Source organism: Puma concolor, chromosome B1 (genome assembly GCF_028749965.1).
Source record: "Puma concolor isolate L17-30 chromosome B1, mPumCon1.1.hap2, whole genome shotgun sequence".
Taxonomy (NCBI): Eukaryota; Metazoa; Chordata; class Mammalia; order Carnivora; family Felidae; genus Puma; species Puma concolor.
Window position 1 is genome coordinate 124,841,245 of NC_141670.1, and position 24,659 is coordinate 124,865,903.

General features: G+C 36.9%; 1 protein-coding gene, 1 long non-coding RNA gene and 1 pseudogene across 3 annotated transcripts in view; 1 reads left to right on the forward strand and 2 right to left on the reverse strand.

The window, feature by feature from the left end:
* LOC147581868 (uncharacterized) overlaps positions 1-2,766 on the reverse strand; it is a 29,854-nt gene extending 27,088 nt beyond the window's left edge. The window contains exons 1-2 of one of the 2 annotated variants that reach the window (XR_015249776.1): positions 2,655-2,766; positions 2,364-2,461 (exon numbers count right to left, since the gene is read on the reverse strand). This is a non-coding gene — a long non-coding RNA (uncharacterized LOC147581868). Of the gene's footprint in view, positions 1-2,363 lie in introns of both variants that reach the window. The other variant, XR_015249775.1, reaches the window with a different exon arrangement.
* Positions 2,767-2,826: 60 nt separating this feature from the next.
* The window catches only part of STPG2 (sperm tail PG-rich repeat containing 2), a 569,016-nt gene continuing 547,183 nt past the window's right edge, over positions 2,827-24,659 (forward strand). The window contains exons 1-4 of the mRNA XM_086702910.1: positions 2,827-3,053; positions 3,175-3,321; positions 12,984-13,096; positions 22,309-22,473. Of these exons, the coding sequence (XP_086559036.1) occupies positions 3,213-3,321; positions 12,984-13,096; positions 22,309-22,473 (387 nt within the window). The 5' untranslated portion in view covers positions 2,827-3,053; positions 3,175-3,212. The remainder of the gene's footprint in view (positions 3,054-3,174; positions 3,322-12,983; positions 13,097-22,308; positions 22,474-24,659) is intronic.
* On the reverse strand, positions 9,860-11,089 carry LOC112858189 (dnaJ homolog subfamily A member 1 pseudogene; annotated as a pseudogene).

Consider the following 24,659-nt stretch of genomic DNA (forward strand, 5'->3'; position numbering starts at 1 on the left):
CTTCATTGCAGTTAAGATATTTGATAAAGAATCAACTTTATTTAATAAAGCTTCATTTTAAAGTTTATTCTAGTGGCAGCCAATGTGGAGGAATGGAAAGTATCCAGATTTTGTAGTCAAGTAAATCTTAGTTCAAATATAGGTTCCATTTCTCATAAACACCATAGAAATAGTTGTATAGGGTAGTAAATTAGCATTAAAAGTATTTTTGCAGGAATTGAGAAATGCTGAGCCAAATTCTTTATTTTGAATTTATATGCAATTATAATTCTGCGTTAATATATTTCTTTTTTGCTGTAGCATATTCATTCTAAACTATTCAGGAAATATTTACCACAATGAGAGATAATGAAAAATATTTACTGTTCTCAATTAAAGATGATTTTCCTTTTTTTAAAAGTTTAAAAAAATATTTACTTATTCTTGAGAGAGAGAGAGAGAGAGAGAGAGAGAGCGCGCGCTCATGAGCAGGGGATGGATGGCAGAGACAGAGGGAGAGAATCCCAAGGAGGCTCTGCCTGTCAGCACAGAGTCTGATGCGGTGTTTGAACTCACAAACTGTGAGATCTTGACCTGAGCCAAAATCAAGAGTTGGACGTTTAACCTACTTAGCCACCCAGGCTCTAAAAAGATCTTCCAGTTCTGAAATATGGTGTATCATTTTTGTTATTGAACCATAAGAGGGAAATAATGGCTGGGAAAGGTTGAGAGAACAGCCACAGTGATCAAGGAAATACAGGAAGGATTTTCACACTAAAAAGTTTTTAAAGAAAGACTATGTTAAGAATGTAGATTCTGAGAGACTCCAAGTATTACAAAATTATAAAAAGTGTAGAGGTTGTACCTGCATTTAGATACAGAGGTGTGTTATTTTATAGGATCTGGCCACAAGACCCAGTAATATTAGAGTTGTGCCATTGATCAGCTATCCTTCTATGAGGTCCTTGAGGAACTAACATATAGTGAGGAGGCAGGAAAGATAGAAAAACACTGTATTCTTAGCTGGTACAAAGGCCTTAAGGTCACAAACTCTCCTTTAGAGATCTGTGAATGAGCTAGGATAGATTCTATGAAGAACTCCTTTTGTCTAAATTAGGTTAGACTCAACTGGCCAAAAATCAAATTAGACAGAAAGCAGATAAACCCTGCTTTATCACTTCCATTCCCAATCTCAAACCCAAATCAGTCCAAGGAAAGAGTAAGCTAGGTGATGGTAGACATGAACAGCCAGAAAGAGGTTGCCAGTCTGCACCATGTCTATGCAAAGACGGCCTAAAACTGAATTTGCTTTCTGGGTTTATATTCTTGTTTGGGTCAAGGGAAAATGATGTCCTTAAGGAATGTCCACCAATAGAAGGCTAATGTAAAAGCACTACTGGATTATCCTCCAAAGCATATAGGTTTTTCTCTTTTTACCTCTGTGACTTTTTTCTTCATACTGTATCATAAAATCTAATAGTAAGTGTATTCTAGATCTCAGTGGGTATCTGGGGAACCTTGGGAAAATAAGGTTTAAATAACTTTTAAAAAACTATGAGGGGGTCTGTAAGCATGCAAGGAGAAAAATGAAGTAAGTGAGAAAGGATCACTGATGAGTATCTAGCTTCTTAGTAGAGAGAGGTGGTTTCCAAAGACCTGCAATATTTTCTTTTTCTGATTTTATACATCTCATCACCTCATATTATGGCTAATACACATCCCTACTCCATTCCATACAGAATCCCAGAGGCTGAACTTTCTTGCATCTTTGTATCCCCAGAGTCCAGCAGAGTACTGAACCTACAGTACATGCCAGTATGTGTTTTTTTTTTTTAAGTAAATAATTATTCAGCTAGCTGAGTAGGAAAAAAAAAAAAAAGAGGTATTACAGATACATCCTTGGGAAGCATCTATCCTTTTATGGAGAGCATTCTGATCTTTCTGGAACAACTGTCATACTAAATGACCCACTGAATTGAACATCAGATCGCGCTCCACAGAATCTAAATACTGTAAAAATTTGTAGTAGGTACAAATTAAAGTTCTGTGTCTCATTTGGGGGCAAGGCGTAGTCAAAGCAGGACTTATTTCAGCCTTTAAGGGTGATTAGAATCTGGAAAGGATTCTTGCTGGGAAAAACGAAAAACAAAAAGCAAAAAACAAACCAAAAAACCCCAAACCCAGCCTGAGACATCTTATAAGGTGGATTCTGACATAGATTTCTTAAGACATCTGCAGAAGCCAGGTTCTTTCTGCCTAAGCTTAAGCGACTCATTGGTTCAGAGAGGATGGACTGTTTTCTCAAGCCTTTGCTTTACAAATAAGAGGAAGGAGTCAATGTTGCCCTTGCCTGGCATGTGACAACAAAAGGAGCTTTCAGTTACCTGAACTTTGCATTGCTTCAGCTTTTCGTTTCCTCCCTGGGGTCCAACCGTTTCTTTTCACCACCACTTCCTGAGCATCTCTTCATTGTTTGGATTATCTGTGTAGTAAAGTCAGAGGTGTTTTCCCTCTGCGGGTGCGAATGTATTTGGAATGGGAGTGGGGGCTGAGCGTGCAGAACCCAGGCTCTGCTTCGAGAGAATGGTTTTTTCTTTCATAGTTTTTGGTAGTCTTTTCCCAGACGCCCTAACTGGTTTATAGCGGAAAGGGATCATGGTCAAGTGAGCTCTAACCTAGTCTAACGTGTTTTCCAGAGTTTTCCCGACAAGCCCAGGACCTGAAACACTTGGCACCTCAAAAGGAGATCCAAAGTTCGCCCAGCCCTCCGGCTGAGTAGGCGGTGAGCTCCGACGTGAAGGATTGTGGGAGGAGGGGCTCGCGTCTCAGTACGCATGCTTGGAGAGTTCGGCAGCGGAGTTGGAGGAGCGCTTCAACCTCTCTCTCCCAAAGACTTCCGGGGCGGAGAGAAGGCCGGAAGCACACCGAGTGGCGCGTACTTAATCTCCTTTCTTGGCGGAGCGCTTCACCTCTCGCCTGCTGAACTGATAGATGTTTGTGTAGGATAGCTTATCTCTGGTCGCACTCCACGGGGCTACAATTTGGCCTAGGGGAAATCTGACCCCAATGAGCAGGTGGGAGATAGCTCCCCACGGTAGCTCGTCCATTTACTCAAGCTCTTCTGTTCCCTCTATAGACTGTCGTAACCTTTTACTGCACACCTTCTCTAGTCGCCTTGTTTTTATCCCTTTTCAGAGGCAGTTCCTCCCGCCCCGCCCCTCCCTCCTGCAATTATGTATGATCGGGCTCCCCGCTTGCTCAGATTGTCTGAAGGTGGCAGCACTGAGGAGCATGTGGGTCCTGGGTCCTACCAGATACCTTTCCTGAAGCGGCAGGCAACAGGTAAGAGGTAGGGAAAGGCAAGCATTCTGTGACAGGCACCTCACTTTCGGCCTGCCCTGCTTCTGTGTGCCTGTTAAACATAATGGTATCACTTCATAAATATAACAAAACATGAACTAGGCAGAGAAAATACTCTCCTTATTTTATAGGCAGTAACTGGTAAAATCATTTATCTTATTTCACAAAGTCAGTAATCGTATGGCTAGGACATAAGATGGTACAATGGTTGTCTCCATCAAACTTTAAATTGTACACGTTAGATCTGGGATTTTGATTTCCTGACTCTTGATGACTATGTGAGTCTCTAAATTCTGTGTTTCTTACTGCCTACTGTTTCTTTTCCTTGTAGTCCTGTCTGCCTGACACACATTTGCTACCATTAACCAGAGATACTTTATTTAGTAAGATTTAACTTTTATATTTCTATTTAGCAATATGATTTAAAGTCACCTTTACACTCATCGTGGGGCTGGAACTCAGGACCCTGAGATCAAGAGTTGCATGCTCTTCCAACTGAGCCAGCCAGGACCCCCATAACAAATATTTCTAATTTGCTTTCTGCTTTTTTCTAATCTGATGATTTTGTGGAGTTTACTACCATTCAAGCTGTAGTTTTTCCCTTGTTAATCTGCATTTTCTCTGTTGTTGAACTATACATTTTTAAACGAATCCATTACTCTATATGACTGATCAGATTGGGATATTAGGTTGATTTAGGTTTCTTTGGGTGGAGTGCAGGTTTCTCATTTGTCCTTGTTTTAATTTTGAATTTTACTAATTTTCAGCATCTGATATTGTATCAGTCTTCTTGGAGCCTATGTCTGTATTTAATACAGTGGAGTTGTTCTAAGCATTAACTCCCTAGCAATATACTAGCTACCAACCACCACCCAAAACACTTATACCTGTGATGCTTTTCAATCCTTATTTTGACACTGTCTTTAAACAGTGCCTGATTCATGGTTAGGACCTAATAAACATTTGTTACACACTGAATCAGGGAATCATTCCCCCCCCCCCCCCCCCCCCCCCGGCAACCAATCCTCCATTGCCCTCTTTAAAGGTTTTTATTTTTCTCAATGCTTTTAAATGTTTCTATAGTGTATTTTCCATCCTTTGCTGGTTGCTTTTCTCATGTATACTTTCTCATTCAGATCCATAGCTTGAACTGTCCATATTCTGATCCTGAAGACTTCCAGAAGAAAGTCTTTCGAGATATAGGTGATTTATATCTCTAAGATGAACGTTCTTCTGATCTTAGGGCCTTCTTACTACTATTAATTTTTTGGACATCTTTATCTGGGTGGTCTGTGACATCTGAAGGTCCACATATTCATCATTTTCTCCGTTGTTTCTAGCGTCTTTGAAAAATTACCTGTCAATCAGTCATAAACCTTAAACTTTGAAATTATTCTAGACTTCTTCTCTGACTGATCATACCCATTGCTCATTAAGGTCTATTGATTCTATCTTCTTATTGTCTCTCAAGTTAGTCTCCTTTCTTCATTTGATTACCCTTGACTTTGTTCAGGCCTCATTATTTCTATTTTGAATTAAACCAATAAAATATTGCTGTTTTTTGCTTTATTTCAATCTCCAACTTTTCTCTTATGGCTAAAGTGATCTTTCTAAGATATAATTATGTTAGTTGATAAAAAAAAAAAAAAGTTCTTTTAACACTAAGGTTAAAATCTGATGTACTTAACATAGTGCATAAGATTCTTCATGGTCTCATCCCTGACCTGGCCTCCCACATTATCTCTCCAGGCACCCACACCCAACACTTGACCTGTATGCATATCAGCAGTTCCAACTTTGCATTTTCTATAAATTCATGCTTACTCACCTGCGTGTTTTTGCAGCTGCTGATACCTTTGCCCACTATGCTGTTTCTTCCTTTTTCATTTGACTGAGTCCTACTTTTTCTTTCAGACTCAGGTGAAATGAAATTGTTCTCTGATTACGATTTCTCAGGTCATTCTTTGACTCCTTAATGTCTCCTTCATAGCACTTTGATACTGTATCTTAATTATCTGTTAATTTATGTGGCTGCCACACTAAAATGTGAGCTTCTTGGGGGGCAATAACCATGATCTTTACTGGTACCTCTCAGTTTTTAGCTCAATAGCATAACACATAAAGGCTTAATTAAAAAAAAAACAATAATTCTTGGAATAAAGTTAGAAAAAAGGTCTAATGAACTACACATAGGAGAATTAAAAACTCATTACATGACTTGTGTGAACTCTGCTTAGCAGTAAGTGCGGTGTTGCAACAAGGGTCTTCCTTTACTGTTTTGTAGAATTGTGCCTTTCTGACTTGTAAAATAAACTAAGAAATTCTATGCTTGGCAACTCTGAGCAGCTGCATCCTATTGAGCCCTGTTTTAGCAATACTCAGTGACCACATACTGATAATCAGTAGAAGGTACAGATATCATTTCTGTACTGGATAATTTCAAAGTAGCTATTATAGGGGCATCTGGGTGGCTCAGTTGGTTAAGCATCTGACTCTTGATTTTGGCTCAGGTGATGATCTCACAGATGGGATTGAGCCCTGGGTTGGGCTCTGCACTGACAGTGTGGAACCTGTTTGGGATTCTCTCTCTCTCTCTCTCTCTCTCTCTCTCTCTCTCCCTCTCTCCCCCCCCCTCCGACTCCCTCCCCCTTTAAAATAAATAAATAAATGTAAAAAAAAAAAGGAGCTATTATCCCTTTCCAAGGTTTATTCTGCCTTACCCCTCTGGGGTAATGCACTGGACTATGCAGAAATATACACAGTTATTTCAATTAAGGGTCATGTAGATTTTATAGAATATTATGTAGGAATATTAGATGCTGGGACTTTATTTAACTTGTTACCTTGAATCATAGGAGAGCAGAGGATCTTAGAGTCTTAGATCTTCAAAAGAAAGATGCAAATGCTCTTTATTCCTAACCTTTCTTTCTTCTCTTTAACCCTTCCTCTTACCATAGCCTGCTTGGTCAATGCTCTTGTGTATTATCTTCACGTTTTCCTCAGGAAATTCTTTTCACCCCAATCTGCAAACTTCATTGCCCCAGCTTTTGGCCATTGAATCAGAAAGACTCTTTCAACCCAGGCTTTACAGCCTAACAGGGATAGGACTGAGCTGCTCTGATTTCATGAATATGAGAGATAATGGATATTCCAATTCCAGATTAGAGCTATTCCTGATTTTCTCTCGTTTCTCTAAGTAGGAAGCATATTTTGTCTCATCAAAGCAAATTTTCCTCAGAGACAACCACCCTAGTAAAATATGATAAAAACATAGTTCTTTTAGTAATGTGACTGCTCCTGGCATTATTGTGTTAAGGAGGATTTAACTGCTTTTTGAACCTGATTTATATAATAAGGGCACCGTACATTAGCTGTGTATTAATTATCTATATTGGTTCTATATCAGTTATCTAAGCTGGGTAACACTGGCTCCCAGATTTCTTCTTTGATGGAGGAGTGGTTAGTTTTACCTGCCACAGAAGCATGAGCTGTTTATGGTTTTGTACTTATAACTATGTGCTTATGCCACCAATAATGAGTTATTAGCCAATCAGAATTTAGGGAGACCACCTCAGGAAATGCGATCTGTATTTAAGTTTAAATAAACAATAGGTATACGTTTACTGGATATGTTGATGTTCCTGAAGATGAGTATGTTTCAAAGATCTAGTTATTGCTTGCTTGCTTATTTATTTATTCATTTATTTATTATTTGAGAGAGAGAGAGAGAGCATAAAGAGAGGGATAGAGGGATGGATGGAGGGAGGGAGAGAGAGAGAGAGAGAGAGAGAGAGAGAGAGAGAGAAACAGAATTTTAAGCAGGCTGCATGCTCAGCATGGAGCCCAAAGCTGGGCTTGATCCCACGGCCCTGGGATTATGACCTGAGCTGAAATCGAGTCAGGAGTTACTGCTTTTGTGTGAAGAATGACCTTTTGGTTTTGTGGCTGTAGCTGTGGCTATAGAATTTGTCCTTTAATCACATGCTGCCCACCTTATTTCTCAGAATGTACTGACTTTTATTGCTTCATGCCAGTTTGATTTATATTCTGCTGTTGGTGCCTCAAACTCCGTATTTCCCAAACTGAACTTATTTCTTTCTTCTCAAATCTTTCCTTCTTCTATATTCCTAATTTCTTCTTTGTACCTGACAGTTTGACTTATTATTCATAATTGGCACTTCATATGCCAATATATCCATGTCACAAATCAAACCTGTTATCTCACACTCCATCAGCCCTAATTCCCCAGAATCTTCTCCTATATTTTTATATCTTAATTATTGGCAACACTCTTTGTAGTGTAATTATTTATTTGTCTGGCTTTCCTACTTCTTGAGGCCAGGGATTTAATTTATTTGTTATTGTACCCTCACTGCCTCTCCCTGCACACAATAAAGTGTTCACTGTTCAATGAATGAGTAATGGTGTAGTTTAGAATATCACCTATTGAATTCTAAATTTATTTATTAATATGCAGGGTGCTATGATAGGGAGACCAACCATCCTGATTTATATGGGAATGTTCTGGTTTTAGCATTAAAAGTCCTATGTCTTGTAAACATTAAACATTAGGTATATGTAAACATTAGGTATATAGTTATGAATCAAACAGGAAAGTCCTTTCTTTCATGGAGCTAATTAATATAAACATTTTAATTTTCTTGTGGTTTTACTTGAGCTCAGTATTTCATACAAACTTTTAGCCTACTGATTAAAGATTCTATATAATTAATTTTGGAAAACTTCCATGAAGATTTTATGAGTACTGGCTTTCTTCAATATGTGGGGCTATTATGTGTTTTTTCCCATTTTTATATGAATTTCAATATTTTGCAATTAATTTCACACTTGTTTAGGTAGATTCAGTTAGAATTTCTGCCATGGTGTTAGGACAGCTGCCTCAGAACTAGTCTGAACTTAGCTTTTGTTTTCATACCTATCTCACATTATCTCATGTTTGCATGGAGCTAAATAAAAAAAAAAAAAAAACAAACTTGTGAGATTAAATACTTATGCTGAAAATTGCATAAAAAGTATGGCACAAAAAGTGAATACTCAAGAGATATAACATTGCCAAATTTCTCATTCAGTTATATCTCTTTTCCTCTCCCCTACAGGTAAGCACTATTCTGATTTTTATGGCAATCACTTCCTTGCGTTTCTTACAGATTATTAAATCCTGTTGATGAAATGACCCCTTTGTCAGAAAGCAGCGTCTCTCTGTAGTTTTCCTTGTTCTAAAATCTGCTCTGTCTGATGTTAATATAGTCCCTCCAGCTTCCTTTGATTCATGGATGCATGGTATATATTTTCCATTTTATTTTTAACTTCTTTATGTTTTTATGTTTTATGTTTTATGACTTCTTTATGTCTTTATGTTTTATGAGGGTTTTCTGTAGACAGCATGGAGTTAGGTCTTGCTTTTTTTTTTTTTAATTTTTTTTTCAACATTTATTTATTTTTGGGACAGAGAGAGACAGAGCATGAACGGGGGAGGGGCAGAGAGAGAGGGAGGCACAGAATCGGAAACAGGCTCCAGGCTCTGAGCTATCAGGCCAGAGCCTGACGCGGGGCTCGAACTCACGGACCGCAAGATCGTGACCTGGCTGAAGTCGGACGCTTAACCGACTGCGCCACCCAGGCGCCCCAAGGTCTTGCTTTTTTATCCAGCTGGCAATCTCTGCCTTTTAAATTGGGGTGTTTAGAACTTTTCTGTTTAATTGTCAACATTGTTGTGTTTATATTTATTCTCTTGGTATTTGTTTTCTATTTATCTCATCTGCTCTTTGTTTCTCTTTTCTTTTTTTCCCTACCTTCGTTGAATGAGTTTATTTTTTTAAAAATAATTTTGTTTTTATCTCCACTATTGCTTTACTAGCTACACTTCTTCTTCTTCTTTTTAAACATTTATTTTTGAGAGAGAGAGAGAGCACAAGCAGAGGAGGGGCAGAAAGAGAGGGAGACACAGAATCCAAAGCAGGCTCCAGGCATTGAGGTGTCAGCACAGAGCCTGACACGGGGCTCGAACCCATGAAACTGAGATTATGACCTAAGCCAAAGTCGGATACTTAACTGACTGAGTCACCCAGGTGCCCCTACTAGCTACACTTCTTTATTTTGTGGCGGTTGCTCTGAAATTTCAATATATATCTCTAACCTATCACAGTCTACCTTCAAATAATAATGTACCACTTCACATATAGTATATGAATCTTACAACAGTGTGCTTCCATTTCTCCCATCTCATCTTTTGTGCCATTGTGGCCATATATTTTACTTCTATATATATGCTATGTCACAGTAACTTAAATTATTTTTGCTTTATTTATTTATTTATTTATTTATTTATTTTTAAATTTTTTTCAGAGCTTTTATATTTTTTATTCTTCATTTAACGTTTAAAACACTACTATAGTTGAATATTAAAACAAAAACAATAGCAAGTAGTGAGCTATGATTATAGTCCTTCACTCGTTCACTACTGCATATAAAACGCCAGCAGTGTTATTCACTGGCCCCATTAAGAGGTCTGACACTGAACAGCTCCCCTAGGGTGATGTTCATCATCCTCATATGTTTCTCCATTGTAATGGCACCATCTTTCCTGGTTTGGATCAAAGTCCACCAGTTCTACCTGGTCCATTTCATCAGTCTCTTCTACTTCCTTCTTCTCAGGTAGGAGTTTTTCCATCAAAGAGAGTTTATCAGGGGAGAGAAAGTCATTCTCAGGAAAGTTTACCTTAAATTTGATGATTAAGCAACCCTTTTCATATGGTCTATGATAAATTGGCATGCCTTCATTCAGCACACACTTGATATCTCCATGCTTGACAATCTGACCTGGATGAGAGGTAATGACAATGGTTCTGTTGTCAAGTGTAGATATTGGCTTTTGAAAGCCGCACAGTGCTTCAACCAGCTGTATGTGCATACACATGAAAAGATCCTCTCCTCGCCTAGTAAAAACAGCATGGTCCTTCTGATCTAAAACAATGATAATATCTCCTGGTTCCAGTCCAGGTTCTTGGTCTCCTTCAAAATGGAATGTTATCTTCTGGCCATCTTTCATGCCTTTGTCAATATGAACTTCTAGAATCTTCTTTTCTCAAACTATCTTCCTTCCATTGCAGCTTTTACATCTGTCTTTAGGACTGATCCGTTCCCCATGGCCCTGGCACTCCATGCACACAGACTGAATTTGTTGAACCATTCCAGGTCCTATCTGATGAATTCTTATTTGCATTCCAGTACCCGGGCAATTGGGACAACATTCTACCGCTCCTTTCTTACCACCTTGGCTTTCACATTTGTTGCAAATCACATTCTTTTGCAGAGCTAGTTTTCTTGTTGCACCATTATATAAATCTTCTAAGGTTACATAAGAGAGCTGATGCACAACATTTTTACCTCTCCTTTCTCTCTGCATCCTTCCTCCTCCTCCAAAAAACATATCAAAGATGTCCGTGGGGGAGCCAAAATCACCACCTGCTCCACCTTCTTTAGTTGCCTGTTCTCCTCCTTTGTCATATAATTCCCTTCTCTTCGCATCAGAGCGCACTTCATAAGCTTGAGAAATCTGTTTAAGCTTCTCTCTTTCATTTGGCTTCTTGTCAGGGTTGTACTTCAAAGCCAATTTCCTGTAAGCCTTTTTTGATTCTTCCTGGGTGGCATTGAGTTTGACCCCCAAAACATCATAGTAAGTAGTTTCTTTTACCTTTTTCTACATCCGGTGAGGGGGCCGAGGCTGGTGTGGGGTAGCGGGAAGGAACGTGTTGCTGGGCGCAGCTGGGCAGCCGCCGCTTCTCCGCTTTTCAGTGAGTGTTCTGGAAAGTTCCAAATTATTTTTGCTTTAAATGGTTATTTTTAGGGGCACCTTGGTGGCTCGATGGGTTGAGCATCTGACTTTGGCTTAGGTCATGATCTCACATCTTGGGTTTGAGCCCCCCCCCCATCGGGGTCTGTGCTGACAGCTGGTATTCTGTGTCTCCCTTTTTCTCTGCCCCTCCTCTGCTCACGTTCTCTCTCCAAAAATAAAATAAAACATTAATTTTTTTATTTTTAAAGAGATTAAGAATTGAGAAGAGGGGCGCCTGGGTGGCGCAGTCGTTTAAGCGTCCGACTTCAGCCAGGTCACGATCTCGCGGTCCGTGAGTTCGAGCCCCGCGTCAGGCTCTGGGCTGATGGCTCAGAGCCTGGAGCCTGTTTCCGATTCTGTGTCTCCCTCTCTCTCTGCCCCTCCCCCGTTCATGCTCTGTCTCTCTCTGTCCCAAAAAATAAAATAAACGTTGAAAAAAAAAATTAAAAAAAAAAAAGAATTGAGAAGAAATGTTGAGAAGAAAATTTGTTGTTAATCCTATGAATGCACTTTTCATTTCAGAAGTTTGATTTGGGTCTTGTTATATCTTCTCTCTTCATCATGTTCATCTTTCTTCTACCTTGTTGAACATATGAAGAATATTTATAATAGATACTTTAATGTTCTTGTGTGTTAATTCCATCTTCTCACGGATAGATCTGTTTCTTTTCAGTGATTTTCCTCCTGTTTATGGGACTTGTTTTTCTGCCTTTTGGAAGAAATTTTCTGGTGTGTGCACTGTTCATGTTTTTATAATCTGTGGCTTGGTTTGTGTGTGCTTATGTGTGTATTTTGAAGGAAATTTGTATCTTGTTCTCTTTCATGGTTTGCTGCTTTTCTTTAGTGATATAACAAATAATTCTTGATTTCAGTTGCATTTTAATAAATGTGGGCTTTAAAGTAAACACATTATTTCTTGTTTTAAAAATATTTTTCCTTAATCAAGATTAACAAGATTTGAAACTACACTAATTAATACCATGTATTCTCACAGTATTGTACATCTTCTTTTAGTGTTTAAGATTCACACAAATATGAGGCCTCACTTGCATTCTTTTATTACCTGTTGAAGATAGTTGCTCTGTTCTCTTCCATCACTTCTTTAATGTGTGTTGCTTACACTATACTCATTTTCCATTTCTTAAAATTTTTTTATAAATCTTTTGCAGACTATGTGTGTCTACTAAATTTATTAATTTTGTCTAATTTTATGATTACTTGTTCCAATGAAATTTGTATCTTAGATTTGTAAATCTTTATTTGGGGTCAGGTAATCAAGAAATATTTACCAAGTACCAACTATGTACCAAAGTAAAGAGACATTATTAATTACTTGCTGTAAACTCACTTTAAATTATTTCGATCTAAGCTGTCTCTGCAACTTTATATATGCTATTTTCTACAAATAGTAGGTGCTATTCCAGAATATGAAACACTGGTCTTCTGTGGACGAAAACATTTTATTAGCTAAGCATAACTGACATTTTCATCTCAACCAGATATACCTAAAAGAAAAAGGACTTTTGTTTTTTATTTCTTTAAGTATTTTTTTCTGTTGTTTAGGAATTCCAGTTCTGTAGGTTCTTTTATTTAACATATATTAATAAACATTCTGCTGTTACACCAGATTTTTTAAAAAATGCAACAACTTCTGAGGGTACCCATTGGTTCTGAAAATGTAGTCTCAACAACTGAAGTTACTAAATGATTTTATATATTTTGGATGTTTTTTCTGTGAAGTCACTGGGACCCTATCTTATCTGCCAGTGATATGATTTTACCTTTATAGGTGGCTATGCACCATTCCTTTCTTTGGCTGCCAGAGACAGTACTTTTACTGTTGCTTCTAACACTGAGAAAGCTGTTCCAGGTCCAGGACACTATAATGTTTCAGAAGCACAGGTAAATTTGTAATAGTTATAATTGTCTGAGTTAATAAGAATCATGCTTTCTTCCTCTAATAGACTAATATGTCATTTATCATATTTTATTTTTCCTTCATATCATCTTCTTTCTCCTTTTAATCTATATTTTGTTATTAGAATAAGAGAAAATAAATGTGTTTAATATTGATTGCCTGGTTGGGTGTTCTCCATTATTCTATATATTCTATAAGACATAAAACATTGTTACATGCTTCATGGTTCTTGAGACTCTTCAATGGGAGAATAAGACTATTGAATGAATTATGGTATGTGAAAGTTGTGTAAATGATCAACATCTGTAGAAGGAGGGTGGCAGTAGAGTGAAAGAATTAGTTTTTGTGTCATACTCTTAAGCTATAGCTATTGCCATTGTCTCATCTTGTACCTATACAGTCTCAAGAGTCTATGACCAGAATATTTTTGATGACCCATTCATGTTCAGAAGCCATGGATGTAACTCCAATATCTTCTTAATCATGAATATCATCTTTTACCCTTTTCACATACATTTTGCATTCATATATAATGACTCCTAATTGAGCCCAGCAGATCTTTATCTCCTCTGTTGGAGGCCCAGGTGCAGTCATTGATGCCTTAATTGTTGAATTAGACTTCCTAAATTAATAATAGCAACTATTCTATCAGGATTTTTTTGTTGGAAGCAATAAAATAGATTTCTAAGACAGATACTGGATTTACAATAATATTTATAGGAAGAGTATTTGGGTGGCTTAAGGACCTGAAGGATGAATTGAACAGTGAGGTCTGAAGGAGGGACAGGACTAAGACGATTCCAGGTATGTCAGAAGTAAGAACTGCAATAGGGAACTGCCATTAGAGAACTTAATTCTAGAACTCCGTCTCTTTTTTATGTGTGACTCCACTCAGTGTTAAAATTCCCAGTAGGGAGAACCTGATTGGTCCAATGGTTCCTGGGATAGAGGATCCTGTGTTTGGAACCTCCTTTAAAACCACAAAGTATAAGGAAGATTTCTATCTGCTGGACAGATAGAAAACAATAGATTTCCATTACATTTTACCCCTTGACTGTCCAGTTTTCTTCATTCTAATGTGCACTACACATACACACAATTCTTTCCATATATATAATTTTAAAAATGAAATTATTTTATGTATAATTTTCAAGTATAACTTCTCTGAAGGAGCCAAACTAGTGTCTAGCTATTGCATTCAGAGATGGTCTTACAGTGTGACTATCGAATGGATCTCTATATTAAGGCCATTTTTGCTCTTGTGTTTTCATATTCCTTTTCCATTATTCTGCAACTTCTAGATTAAATGGTAAGTAAATAGAACATGAGATACTATAAAGAAGTGGTTAGTAGTGTGGCCTCTGGAATTAGACTGCCTACATTTGTTTTTCATTTTGTTTTTAAAAAATTTTTTTAATGTTTATTCATTTTAGAGAGAAAGAAACAGAGAGACAGAGCACGATAGGGGGAAGGGCAGATAGAGAGGGAGACACAGAATCTGAAGCAGGCTCCAGGCTCTCAGCTGTCAGCACAGAGCTGCCGCAGGGCTCGAACTGACAAACCACGAGATCATGACCTGAGCTGATGTCAGACGCTTAACCAATAAGCCGCCCAGGTGCCCCTAGACTACCTACGTTTGAAATCTGTCTCTGCCACTTACTAACTGTAAGACTTAATCTTCACTACTTAATCTCTGGGCTTTAGTGTCCTCATCTGTTTAATAGGGATACTAAATTTGTAGGATTTTTCTAAGAATTAAATGTTAGTAAGCATTTAAAAATAGTGCTTGACTATAGGTAGCATTCAATAAATTTTATCCATTATTAGTGCTGCCATTTTACAACAGAAGAGGGAAAGAGAGAGGGGGAAAATGAAAACAAAGTGATGTGGGAAGCAAGGAAATGCAGATGGGATCTGTTTCTGTAACTGATCATGAAGCTGTAGGTGGCTTAAGATTTTTCCATTACTCATTCTGTGTTCCCTGTCTCTTTAACAGGGACTTTATCTGGTGGAGTTTTTAGCTTGATGTGGTCACTACAGTCTTTAGTTCTAAGAAGTCTGTGCTCTGTTCACAGGTGTCCTTCTCAAGTCTTTATATAAACTTGCTCTTAGCATTTTCACTGGGCATTATAGTTCGAGGAAGCTCTGCAAAGTGTGTCTCTGTCTTCTTCCCACCACAGTGCTGTGGCCCTCATTAGTCCTGTTTTTCAGTGCTGGCCAGTGTTAATCACCTCAGCCAATACACTGACTTCCTTATTTTGTTTTCTGCTTTCTAGCATAGGGAAGCTGGAATGGCCAGGCATGGTCTCAACTTCCAATTCAGTGGGACATTTATGGCTCTTTCCTGGTTTCTTAAAACTTCTAGAATACTAATGCCTAGAGGACAAAAAGCAAAAAAATAGTAGTGGGTCATTATAGTTAATTGGAAATGTCACTCCTATTTCCACTCCATGGCCTATGGCCAGCGTATTATGGGTCTATGGGTTTGCTAGTTCTACCAGTAGTACTTTATAAAGACCGTAACTCCACTCTTCGAAGAGGGGAATGGAATAAAATATACAATAGGTAGATTTCAAACTTGTTAAATATGACAAATATGAGGGTGTTGTGATATTTTATTAATACCGGTTTTAGTGAATTCCACATGTAAAATAATGCAAAATGCAATTTAGATCAGACTTTATTTTATTCCAATTTATTTCTTGGATTTCAAGAATAAGGAATTAGAAAATGTAATTTTTTTAATGCAATAGTTGACCTAAAAAAAAAAGTTCTAGTATTCTCTATTTTTGTTCTTAAAACTATAAACAAATGCCAAGAGAAGATTGATTTCCTTCATTTAAAAGATGACTATGACTTATTTACTCAATTGTTGTTGAATTTTTTTTTTTTTTTTGGTAGTTTTAGGCTAAATTCCTACAGAACTTTTCGAACTTCAAGAAATGTGAATTTATCACCCTGTTTAAAACATAAAGTTCATTATTTTAAATGACTGACTTAGGAAATACGTTTGTGATGTGGCATAGTTAGCATACTAATTCTGTAAATAATTAATATACTGAATAATAATTAAAGGGATAATCTTATTAGAGATTAATGCAAATGATTAATAATTTATTTTAATACTTTTATTTTGGAAGCATAGGTTGAAATGTTGCTTTCTATTAGCAATTACTTAGTACATATTATTTGGAGACTTCAAATGAAATTTAATTTAATTTATTTTATTTTATTAGCCTATTAAGTCCTATACCTTATTCTGTTCAGATCCTGTTTCCTAGAATGAAAACCACTCCAAAGGGTCACTTCAGATTTCGCTTATGTTTTCCTGGTTCTAATTCTGTTCTAGTTTGTGAGCTGTCTCTGCATGGCAGATACCATCTTGTTTCTTGCTATGTAAGATTGGTTCTAGATGTGGAGATCTCTTCTGTGGATGTAGATAAATAGTTATATTTCATATTTCTCGCTACCTAGGCCTAGTAATAGATGTCCAAATTGTTTTACTTAAAAAAAAATTTTTTTTAATGTGTATTCATTTTTGAGAGACAGAGACAGAGTGTGAGAGGGGAGGGGCAAAGAGAGAGAGACACACGCAGAATCCAAAGCAGGCTGCAGGTTTTGAGCTGTCAGCACAGAGCCCGATGCGGGGCTTGAGCCCACGAATTGTGAGACCATGACCTGAGGCGAAGTCAGATGCTTAACCGACTGAGTCTCCCAGGCCCCCCTGTTTTACTTTTGATCTGAGAAATACATCTCACTAGAGTTGAAGGATAGGATATTGTATGTGATACAGTGCATGGCCTCACCCTTCAGATGAGACTCTGCCTCCTTTATTGTTGGGAGGTTGGTGGCAATATAGTAATTCATCAAGTAACCATAGCATATAGACAAAAGCACAGTACCCAAGAAGTAGTAAAGCTATTTTTCTCACAGATTTTCATATAAAATATATAGTTACCTCATAATATAATTTTTGGGTTATTTATCTGACATGTAGTTCCTTTTATAAACTCTTGTAAAATCAGTAGAATTGGTAATTATGAAATATGAATAATTGGAAAAAAATTCTTGGTTAATTTCTACCAGTTAAAAAATCAGATTAATTTTACTGTCTTCTGTTGAAGTTCAATATAAATTCAGACTGCAGTGTGAAATGTAAGATCATAGAGACTATAGTAATGGCTTTCAAATAATCAAGTTTTGAGGAGATGTTCTCCTTTCACATGATTTTACTTTTTATCTAACTTGTAATGCTAATGTTTTTGCAAAATCATTAAATTTTATTATAGGTCCAAGCTCTTTTCAACATAGGGATTATGATCTCATTAAAACAGTTATTAAGTAGTGAATTGGTGACCTAAAAATATAATTTTGATTCATTTTTTTAACATGTCTTTTGTGTATTTCTTTTTTTTTTAAATTTTTTAAGTGTTTATTTATTTTTGAGAGAGACAGACACACACACACACACACACACACACACACACACACACACACACACAGTGAGCAAGGGAGGTGTAGAAGAGAGGGAGACACAGAATCTGAAGCAGGCTCCAGGCTCTGAGCTGTCAGCACAGAGCCTGACACGGGGGTGGAACTCACAAACCGGGAGCTCATGATCTGAGCCGAAGTTGGAGGCTTAACTGACTGAGCCACCCAGGTGCCCCTCTTTTGTGTATTTCTTAAAAGCTCAGGGGCGTTTGGGTAGCTCAGTTGGTTAAGCGTCTGACTTCAGCTCAAGTCATGATCTAGGGGTAGGTGAGTTTGAGCCCCGCATGGGGCTCTGTGCTGACAGCTCAGAACCTGGAGCCTGCTTCTGACTCTATGTCTCCCACTCTATCTGCCTCTCCCCCACTCATCCCCTCTCTCATTCTTAAAAATGAAAAAAAAAATGTTAAAAAAAAAAGCTGAAAGCAGCTGAATAAGATGCAGACTAGAGATAGACTCAATTAATAGTGATTATGAACAACTGACATTTATATACCATGAGTATGTATTGGTAAGTGAATAACTTAAAAAAATCTGATTAATCAAATGCCACTATTACTATGAACCATTTTTAAATGATTACACTATGACTGTTAATTGAAACTAATATGATGGGGTTTTATCTGAATTCACTGACTATTACCGAGTTGATAAATTTCTGATTCCAGAGAATCCAGACATGTGGCATGGAAAGCTGTGGGAGATTCCTCCCTGTACCTATTCTGCAAAAAACAATGTGTAAAACTAATTTGAGATAAAACCAAGCTGTTAAAAAACACAAAAAAACAATCAATCAAACAAAAACCCATGCTGTTGCCAGTAAGCCTACATAAACGTCCCTAGATGTAGCCGAAAAATAATTCATGAAAATAATTAATCCTAAACAAGCTTGGAAGGTTTGATTTTTCCCTGCAGTGTGAATACCAGTTTAAAGAAAATTTTTTTTTAATGTTTATTTATTTTTGAGACAATGCAAGAGACAGAGTGCAAGCAGCAGAGGGGCAGACAGAGGGAGACACAGAATCTGAAGCGGGCTCCAGGCTCTGAGCTATCAGCCCAGAGCCCAACACGGGGCTCGAACTTATGAACCATGAGATCATGACCTGAGCCGAAATCTGACGCTTAACCGACTGAGCCACTCAGGTGCCCCTGAATACCAGTTTTTTAAGCTCATTTCAGAGGTGCATATTCTCCAGAGGCCTGTTAGTACATACTCTTTATTCCTGCTGTACAACTTTGAAGATTCCTATGTCTTGATTCCTGTTATAAAACTGAGTTTTGTATTCTCTTAGAGTGTCCTAAGTACAGTAAATTTTAGTTTGAGGTCAGAATTTTTTTTTTTTCAACGTTTATTTATTTTTGGGACAGAGAGAGACAGAGCATGAACGGGGGAGGGGCAGAGAGAGAGGGAGACACAGAATCGGAAACAGGCTCCAGGCTCTGAGCCATCAGCCCAGAGCCTGACGCGGGGCTCGAACTCACGGACCGCGAGATCGTGACCTGGCTGAAGTCGGACGCTTAACCGACTGCGCCACCCAGGCGCCCCAAATGAAAGTATGAGGTCAGAATTAAAACGATAATTGTCATCCTCTCTTGTTATCCCCTTTTACTAGAATTGTGTCTTTAGTTAAGAGGCTTAACTTTTTCAGGTTGGGTTTTAAAACTGTTTGTTCATATTAATATGTAAAATTTACCAAATAGGTATTAATTATAAAATGTTTTTTTTTAAATTATTTCATATTTTTCTCTCTAATTTAGTATAATATAAAAGGAGGCCATAGTCTACAAAACCGGGAGGAGCGTTTTAAGAAGTTTGTTTCAGATAGTCCAGGACCAGCAAGCTATGATCAGTTTTATCATGGAGCATCAGATATCATGAATAGAAAAGCACTACAGGTTAAAGAGCATCTTCAATCAGTATGTTCTATTTTAAATTATGCTTCTGATATTTCTTTTAGTTAAAATAGAAAAGATTTAATGTTTTATATAGTAAGTGGAGTAAAAAATTTGTGTAGGAGACTAGCGGGTGACATGTTTGAAAAGGTACATTGGTGTTCTGTAATAATTTTTACACCGAAGTCCTACCCCTTTAAAATAAATAATCTAGAAGATTTTGGTCATGGTTTATTTAGAGTGGTTGTCTTTCCTCTTTCTCTAACTCCTTCACATAGCTCATATTAATTAAATTTTAATCAGCTTTGTTTAGGGGAACATATTTTAGGGCTAACTATTCAGTTGAATAATGTCAGTGCAATGACAATGATGTTAAGGTTTATATTTATTTATTTATTAAAAATTTTTAACATTTACTTATTTTTGAGAGAGAGAGAGACAGAGCATGAGCAGAGGAGGGGCAGAGAGAGAGGGAGACACAGAATCCAAAGCAGGCTCCAGGTTCTGAGCTGTCAGCACAGCGCCTAACACGGGGCTTGAACTTACCAACTATGAGATCATGACCTGAGCAGAAGTCGGACGCTTAACTGACTGAGCCACCCAGGCACCCCTTTAGGTATATTTAAATATCAGCTATTTTGTGTGTGGGGACAAAGTAAATGTTCATTTACTTATGTAAGGATTTAGCATACATTTTTTTGTTTTTTTTTTTTGTCTTTTGAAGAAGGAAGTACTTGTCTTATTAGACATTAATCTTTTGCATTTTCTTTGTGACGCTGTGTGATATTTGCTTTTGAAAAGTAGTAAGTCATTTTTTTCAGACTTATGAATGCTTTTTAACTGACACATTAGGAATTTCTTTCTCTTCTTTTTTGAATCCTTCCAGTTATGAAATAAATAAATCTTGGAGATGAAAAGTACAGCATAGGGAATATAGTCAATAACATTGTATAACTTTGTATGGGGACATTTGGTAACTGTACTTATTGTGGTGAGCATTGTGTAATGTATAGAATTGTCAATCAGTGTATTGTGCATTTGAAACTAATATCAGACATTTTTTCAGTGACTATGAATACTAGATATAATGCTAGGCACTGATAATACATAGAAGACAAATCACTGCTCTCTGGGATCTATATTTTAATAGGGAAATAATGAATGTAATTCAGTACAAAACAGTTGATGCATTGCTATTTTAATAAACACATAATAAAATGTCTACTAGTAGCCCAACGTAGAGAGTTTTTGGAGGGAGTAGTCATAGCACAATTGAACTGGATCTTGAAGAATGATTCACTAAATAGGTAAGAAGAATGGGAAAAAACACTCCAGATAGAGAAAACCACCTGAATAAAGACATTGAGGTATTTAATGGCAAGGTATGTTTGGAAAACAACAAAGTTCTTTGGAATATTTGTAGTACAGGATATAAGGGAGAATAGTAGGAATAGAGGATGGAGAAGGAGGTAGGGGATACATTTTGGAAAGTCTTGACGTTATGCAAATAATTTTTGAAAGTAGCAGAAGCCATTCAATACCTCCTGTTTTAATTTGATAATCAGTCTCATGAGTGTCACTGAAACTACTTAATAGTTGTCTCTAGCAATAAAAAAAAAAGTAAAATTCTGCCAGTGATAGTATGTTTATAGCATAATTGTCTGTTGGGCATGCATGTACTCAACAATAGCATTTATTTATTCAGAAACAACAAAGGATCAATATATTCTTTAAAAAGTTTTTTTATTATGTTTATTTAGTTTTAAGAGAGAGAGGCAGCAGGGGAGGGGCAGAGAGAGAGAGAGGGAGATAGAGAATCCTAAGCAGGGTTGTCACTGTCAGTACAGAGCCCAATGTGGTGCTCAAATCCTCGAACCACGAGATCATGCATGACCTGAGCCAAAATCAAGAGTTGGGCACTTAACTGACTGAGCCTCCCAGGTGCCCTATCAATATATTCTTAATAAGTAATTTTCCAGATAACTAAATCATTTAAATGCCAGTATTTTATTTGCTATATTTTATACTAGTATTTCTACTATATATTACTTCTTTTTGTTTTTATTTAAATTATAAATATACATTATAGGAATTATAAATTTACATTAAAGGAAATTTTGAAAAAAGGATAATCACCCTAAAACTTCTGGCTCTAACTTTGAGAATTCTGTTAATTTTTGCATAGCTCCTTTCAGTTTATCATTAAATGACTTATGTATATTACTATATATACTTATGTATAATTCATATATGTACCTATAGTCATCAAGTCTACTTTCTATTTCCATTTAGTATTATGTCATAGACATTTTCCTTGCTATCTAGTCAGCATAATTAGGATATTTATACAAGGCATAGGTAATATGGAGATAAGTCTGGAACTGGGAAGGAATGAAGCCAGGAAATGTTACAGAAAACTATGAAGTTCATTTTTGCCTGGCAGCTGTTATGATAGCATGGCATAAGTAACCTCTTGGAACTGGTGATTGGGAATGTGACTGTAGGAGTGAATGCCTATTCTAAGCATCAGAAATACTTGTTTACTAAGCAAGATAAATAACTGAGCCGAGTTAGAGGGACTCCTTACCTCTTAACGTGGCTTTAATAGTAATATTATATATTATCTTAATTTGTATGATTAGGTGAAACTTGAATTTACTCCTTTAAATTACTTCCATAGAACAAACCTTTTTGGTTTATATTATGAAACTTATTAAGTCAATATTTAATAATTGCATTTTAGTAATTTTAATATTTGGTTCTTCATTCTTTCTCTTGCTTCCAAGCAAATAATAGAAAATGTTTTTTCTTACAGAAGTTTTCAAGGCCACCTACAGTTTCCAGAAGTGTTGATGTTCCTTCGATTCCTTCTTGTGGACGATCATATGGATATGATATTAATGAGGATGGCAGTATTATAAAACATTTTCCACCTGCTAGTGACAGCACACTAGGTCCAGCATACTATAAACCTCAATTTGTAAGTATAATGCATTTCCTATTAAAAATTGGAAGATTGTTTATAATTATGCATCTGTTAATGTAACACTAACTGCAGTAATAAATAGACCCTCAAATGTCAATGGCTTAACTTAACAGAAATTCTTTTTTTCCTCACTCACATGAGTGTTCCTTGTGGACAAGAGACTTTCCTCTGTGTAGAGATTCAGGGATGCATGCTTATTCCATTTGTTACTTTCATCATCAAAGGGCTTCGGTTCATCTGTATCCAGCTGGCAGAAGGGGAAAATCCCACTGCTAGTGGGAGGATTTTGTGGCCAAATCTGGGTATTAAAGTTCAGTTACATGGCCATACTTAACTTCCAAGGAGGCTGGGATATATAGTCTAACTATATCTAGGAAGAAGAGGAAACAGGTTTCACTTACTAGAAGTCTCTGCTACAATGTATAATCATATGCGATACATAGATATTCTTTTCCTGAATTTGAAAGGGAAATGAGAATTTTTATACTAAAGGAATTTGAATCTGATAGTGTAATCATTATTTATTCCACAAATGGTTGTTAAAAAAGATAAGGAGCTTTTCTTTAATTACAAGACTGAAGTACATAGTGCTTTGGACCTGCTATATTTTTATACTTTTATGAAATCTGGAAGAATAATCCTTATGAGGAAAATGACCAAAATTAAGCATAGACTTGAGGAGAGGCTGAAGAGATAGACACCTTGGGTGTCTTTTTTTTTTTTTTTTTTTTTTTTTGTATATGTCTCCATCTTTGGGCTTAGGGCCAAATACTGTTAGAAACCATTTGGTTTGTGGCTATACTGGGGCATTTTGGGTCTTAGATACTTTGAATTGTGAAAAGTTTTTTTTAAAATATATTAATTATAATTTATATAATTACACACGGAATAGTGGAAACATAATAACAGATACCCATGAATGCAGGCACTGGTGCAGCCACTGTGGAAAACAGTATAGAGGTTCCTCAAAAAGTTAAAAGTAGAATCACCCTATGATCCAGTAATTGCGTTAGTAGGTATTTACCCCCAAAATACAAAAACACTAATTCAAAGGGATACGTGCACCTCATGTTTATAGCAGCATTACTTACAATAGCCAAATTATGTAAGCAGCCCAAGTATCCATTGATAGATGAATAGATAAAGAAGATATATATATATATATATATATATATATATATATATATATATACATACATATATGCAATAGAATAGTATTCAGCTATAAAAAAGAATGTAATCTTGTCATTTGCTGTAACATGGATGGAACTAGAAAGTATAATGCTACATTAAGTAAGCCAGAGAAAGGCAAATACCATATGATTTCACTTGTGGAATTTAAGAAACAAAAAATGAGTGAAGGGGAAAAAAAGAGAGTGATAAACTAAGAAACTGACTCTGCACTTGATCTTAGCCCAAAGACTGAGAAGCAGTGAGAAACAGACTCTGAACTGTAGAGAACAAACTGGTGGTTACCAGAGGGGAGGAGGTCAGTGGGATGATGGGTGAAATTGACAATGGGGATTAAGGAGTGTGCTTGTCACCCTCCTGGGTTGTTTAGTCAGTTAAGCGGCTGACTTCAGTTCAGGTCATGATCTCATGGTTCGTGGGTTCTAGCCCTGCATCAGGCTCTGTGCTGACAGCTCAGAGACTGGAGCCTGCTTCGGATTCTGTGTCTCCCTCTCTCTCTGTCCCTCCCCTTCTCGTGTTCTGTCTCTCTCTGTGTCTCAAAAATAAATAAATGTTAAAAAAAATTAAAAAAAAAAAAAGGAGTGCACTTGCCATGATGAACAGTGGGTGATGTATGGAATTGTGGAGTCACTGTACACCTGAAACTAATATAACACTGTATGTTAATTTTACTGAAACTAAAATGAAGTAAACAAAAATAACAGATACTCATGGACCCACCATCACATATAACATAGTAACATTAAACATAATTACCCAGTTTCCCTCCTTCCATTCTTTTTCCTTTGCCAAAGTAAACACTGAATCTATATTACATACATGAATAACAATATATATTGTGTGATTTAAAAATTTTAGGGGCGCCTGGGTGGCGCAGTCGGTTAGGCGTCCGACTTCAGCCAGGTCACTATCTCGCGGTCCGTGAGTTTGAGCCCCGCGTCGGGCTCTGGGCTGATGGCTCGGAGCCTGGAGCCTGTTTCCGATTCTGT